The 2,149-nt window shown below is 44.1% G+C and overlaps 1 protein-coding gene across 1 annotated transcript; it reads right to left on the bottom strand.

Moving 5' to 3' along the window:
- Positions 1–1,805: 1,805 nt before the first annotated feature.
- On the bottom strand, positions 1,806–1,985 carry LOC114923836 (peroxisome proliferator-activated receptor gamma coactivator 1-alpha-like; the record flags this gene model as incomplete). The annotated part of the gene is made up of 1 exon (XM_029287171.1): positions 1,806–1,985. A coding segment is annotated over one exon (180 nt), but the record flags the coding sequence as incomplete, so codon positions are not given.
- Between the last annotated feature and the right edge of the window lie 164 nt (positions 1,986–2,149).

Here is a 2,149-nt window from a genome sequence, read left to right as displayed (position 1 = left end):
GAAGAGAAGAAGATGGAAAGAGAAGAGAAGGGAAGAGGGAAGAGAAGAGAAAGAAGAAGATGGAAAGAGAAGAGAAGGGAAGAGGGAAGAGAAGAGAAGAGAAGAGAAGAGAAGAGAAGAGAAGAGAGAAGATGGAAAGGGAAGAGGGAAGAGAAGAGAAGAGAAAGAAGAAGATGGAAAGAGAAGAGAAGGGAAGAGGGAAGAGAAGAGAAGAGAAGAGAAGAGAGAAGATGGAAATGGAAGGGAAGGGAAGGGAAGGGAAGGGAAGGGAAGGGAAGAGAAGAGAAGAGAAGAGAAGAGAAGAGAAGAGAAGAGAAGAGAAGAGAAGAGAAGAAGAGGGATTCTTTATTGGCCAATTCTAAATTTGTGTCCGGTGCCAAAGCTCACCGTGTACACACAAACAGCAAAATGATAGGTCATCGGTGATAAATCATAGCTACAATCATTAATCGTTAACTTACAAACAACCATTGATAAACCATAAGAAACCAATAGGAAAAGATAGCAGGAAAAACAAAATGAGGAAAAAATGAGAAACGAGAGTGCTGTGGATTCTACGTGTTCAGCAAAGTGATGGCACGGGGCGGGGCGGGGCGGGGGGGACTATCTTTACGTCTGGTTGTTTTGGCGTGCCAATAAAGTGTTCATTTAAAAAAAGAGACAACAGGAATTTCAACAGCCTGCAAGCCCAATAGCTCAAAGAAAAAACACAACAGCCATTCCCGAGCATCACCTGGTGTGACATTTCTCCCTTCAACCATTGCAGAGGGGAAAGCCTTAGTTCTACCACCTCCAGGCAACTTAATCATCATTACAGCCAGCGATGTTACATGTAATCTGTGAGAATGAGAGGAATGTCAGGTTTGTCCTGGCCACGTCCCCCTGGCTGATGGGTGACCCAACGAGACAACAAGGCAATCTCCGTTGCAAAACACACTGTAAATCAGGCTGATAAGGCATCTAAGAGCTTCAGTAAAAATAACTTAAGATCTCCGGGATACTTGTTCGTCTTTTAAGTTGCCACCGGACCCCTTGTACTTTTATCCACGACAAATTAACGTTGCGAGCCCTGTGGCAATAGTAGATCTCCTAGCCTACATCTTAAAAGCCAGATCTGTCTTTTATTGATCTTCAAGAAGTAGCCCGGGGATTTTTTCCAGCTGAAACGTGGAATAAAAATGTCCTAGGCAGGTATTATAAGAAACGGTGGTGTAGATCACATTTCACGACACACACACACACTCCCAAAAATAGGACCGGTCCTTCACACACATCCAAAAGAGATTTACGGATACTAAATTCGAATCAAGATGTATTGGGACGATCGAAGATCAATCGGATTCCATGACTAATTACGCCAAAAGCTACAAATAATTTCAGGAACTGAACCTGCTCAGAATTGACAACACAACTTTCAAGCGTCAACTGATTGAGGTAAAGCAATGGGCATTTCCAGACACAGATATTCGCCACTCCTGCAAAGACTCATATTTATTTATTTCTGAGAAAGATTTTTAAATCCCCCTGTCTGAAGTTTCTGGGCAGCACATAACCCGAGTTGATACACAGAAGACATTGGGCTTCCAGAAGTGAATTTATTGCCACTAAGACAGGCATGCTTTAGGTGAATTTCTGCGTCTATCTCATAACTTTGTATCTGCGGATTCCAAAATTCAATGACTCCAATTCCGTCTGAACGTTGAGAACATGTTCCTCAAAGAACGGCCACCTCAAAGACCAAAGCAGAGAGAAGACCATCGCCGAGAAGACTAAAATACACCTGGACCAGCGTTGGCTTTGCTTACCTCAAATATGTTGGATGTCTCGTTAGGATACGGATGGGAGATGATTTCCGATTGGTCGTTGTACCACTTAAGCCCTCCCAGGAACCCGCTGTCATCCAGATCGTTGACATCTAATTCGGAGAGATCAAGTTCCGGAAGGTCTGGACAGAGAGGCTGGTCTTCCCCAACTAAAGCAGCACACTAAGGGAGAAAAAAAGGAGAAAAACAAGAGAAATGGGATAAAATGGAGAAGAAGGGGAAGGGGAAGGGGGATGAGGAGGAGGAAGAGGAGGAGGAGGAGAAGAAGAAGAAGAAGAAGAAGAAGAAGAAGAGGAGGAGGAGGAGGAGGAGGAGGAGGAGGAGGA

Source organism: Protobothrops mucrosquamatus, unplaced genomic scaffold, assembly GCF_001527695.2.
Source record: "Protobothrops mucrosquamatus isolate PMUCROS unplaced genomic scaffold, P.Mucros_1.0 scaffold23300, whole genome shotgun sequence".
Taxonomy (NCBI): domain Eukaryota; kingdom Metazoa; phylum Chordata; class Lepidosauria; order Squamata; family Viperidae; genus Protobothrops; species Protobothrops mucrosquamatus.
The sequence above is the reverse complement of the archived record's forward strand: the minus strand, read 5'-3'. Positions and strand labels throughout refer to the sequence as shown.